This window comes from Scardinius erythrophthalmus (genome assembly GCF_964197995.2).
Source record: "Scardinius erythrophthalmus genome assembly, chromosome: 9".
In the NCBI taxonomy this organism is placed as follows: domain Eukaryota; kingdom Metazoa; phylum Chordata; class Actinopteri; order Cypriniformes; family Leuciscidae; genus Scardinius; species Scardinius erythrophthalmus.
In genome coordinates this window covers 977,501-980,000 of record NC_138229.1, presented here as the reverse complement: position 1 = coordinate 980,000, position 2,500 = coordinate 977,501, and the positions used below count along the sequence as shown (strand labels likewise).

Here is a 2,500-nt window from a genome sequence, read left to right as displayed (position 1 = left end):
CAATCAATCTAAGATCACAGCCAATCAGAAGAGCATGTGGGCGGAGTCTCTCTGCAAGCGCACTGCACTCGCAACCAATCAATCAAAAATCACAGCCAATCAGAAGAGCGTGTGGGCGGAGTCTCTCTGCAAGCGCACTGCACTCGCAACCAATCAATCCAAGATCACAGCCAATCAGAAGAGCGTGTTGGCGGAGTCTCTCTGCAAGCGCACTGCACTCGCAACCAAATCAATCAAAAATCACAACCAATCAGAAGGGTGTGTGGGCGGAGTCTCTCTGCAAGGGCACTGCACTCGCAACCAATCAATCAAAAATCACAGCCAATCAGAAGAGCGTGTGGGCAGAGTCTCTCTGCAAGCGCACTGCACTCGCAACCAATCAATCAAAAATCACAGCCAATCAGAAGAGCGTGTGGGCGGAGTCTCTCTGCAAGCGCACTGCACTCGCAACCAATCAATCAAAAATCACAGCCAATCAGAAGAGCGTGTGGGCGGAGTCTCTCTGCAAGCTCACTGCACTCGCAACCAATCAATCAAAAATCACAGCCAATCAGAAGAGCGTGTGGGCGGAGTCTCTCTGCAAGCGCACTGCACTCGCAACCAATCAATCAAAAATCACAGCCAATCTGAAGAGTGTGTGGGCGGAGTCTCTCTGCAAGCGCACTGCACTCACAACTAATCAATCACAAATCACAGCCAATCAGAAGAGTGTGTGGGCGGAGTCTCTCTGCAAGTGCACTGCACTCACAACTAATCAATCACAAATCACAGCCAATCAGAAGAGTGTGTGGGCGGAGTCTCTCTGCAAGCGCACTGCACTCACAACCAATCAATCAAAATTCAAAGCCAATCAGAAGAGCGTGTGGGCGGAGTCTCTCTGCAAGCGCACTGCACTCGCAACCAATCAATCTAAGATCACAGCCAATCAGAAGAGTGTGTGTGCGGAGTCTCTCTGCAAGCGCACTGCACACGCAACCAATCAATCCAAGATCACAGCCAATCAGAAGAGTGTGTGGGTGGAGTCTCTCTGCAAGCGCACTGCACTCACAACCAAATCAATCAAAAATCACAGCCAATCAGAAGAGCGTGTGGGTGGAGTCTCTCTGCAAGCGCACTGAACTCACAACCAACCAATTGGATATTAAATTCTGGAAGATTACACAATTATAACATTTTTAAAAATTCATACTGATTGACTGAAACAATCTTAAATATCTTAATCTTAGAATACATCTTTTCAAGATATGAGATGAATTATCCATTGTCGTTTTCAGTATGGCTAATAAGGTAAAACAAAATGATATTCAAAGTCACAATGGACGCTTTAAACATTAAATAAAGCACATAATTAGTACATGAAATTATCATTATCATACCTTGTGTTGTTGTGGCTGCTGGTTAAAACACGGTACATTTTGCTTCTTCTCCAGTAAATGAATCTTGATTTAAGAATGTTTAGATATTTGTGCTGGAAAACGAGACAGAAACACTGAGGAAGAACATCAATATTTCCAGAATTAAAGATACTCATTCCATGATCATGAGGAATCTCATCAGAAATTACACTCCATTTCCACGTGATCATGTTTGTTTGTCTGCGTATGATGAGCAGTTTCAGTGTGTGTTTCCTCTGATTAACCACCTCAGGACATCTCAGTAGTTTTGTCTTGTTTTTCATTTAAAAAAATAATAATTCTTAAGAAGCTGAAGATTATTTTAAGCATCAAACCGAATTTAATGAGGTTTATGGTTAAATAATAACTGTGCATTTTCAATTATTCATCTGTTATTCTTAATTTAAGAATGTTTAGATCTTTTTAAATGGAAAACAAGACAAAATAATGCAGTGAATGTTTTTCCGTGATCTTATTTTTGTTAATAATGATGACCAGCGTTTCTCCGCAGGGCTTTGTGCTTTTCTTTTCTTTTCACGACCACCAGGATTTTTGCTTCTCAGAAATTCTCAGATGAGACGGTGTGTGTTTCTCGTCCCCCAGCGTGGAAACGTCCACAGTTGAAGGACACACACCCGAGAGGAATAATATCTCTCTGTTTAAACAGGGAACAGCGTCTGACCCACAGTGTGTGACGTCGACCCTCGTCCCGTTCCCTAAAATAATGATCCGAACTCACGCATTTCCCTTACAGAACTGAAGCAGATCTTGTGCTTCATTAAAGTACAGGACTCTCATCTCTCTCTCTCTCTCTCTCTCTCTCTCTCTCTCTCTCTCTCTCTCTCTTTGTGTTTTCTTCTCTTTAGAGCTTCTTCGAGGGTCAGTCTGCACCCTGGGATTCGGCCAAGAAGGACGAGAACCGCATGAAGAACCGTTACGGAAACATCATTGCATGTGCGTAATATCAGTCCTGAAACATGGTGTGCATATTCATCTGTGAAATTTAAATACATTCTTCTGAGTGACTGATACATTTGTGTCAAAATGCTTCAAAATATGTGGTTTTGTGCGTCTCTACAAGAGGATGATAGTACAACATTTCTACA

At 42.7% G+C, this 2,500-nt stretch overlaps 1 protein-coding gene across 1 annotated transcript in view; it reads left to right on the top strand.

Moving 5' to 3' along the window:
* The window catches only part of LOC308696683 (receptor-type tyrosine-protein phosphatase mu), a gene marked incomplete at its 5' end in the record, with an annotated part of 223,988 nt that overhangs the window by 178,210 nt on the left and 43,278 nt on the right, over positions 1-2,500 (top strand). Inside the window, one exon of the mRNA XM_081375579.1 lies at positions 2,261-2,348. Coding sequence (XP_081231705.1) covers positions 2,261-2,348 — 88 coding nt within the window. The remainder of the gene's footprint in view (positions 1-2,260; positions 2,349-2,500) is intronic.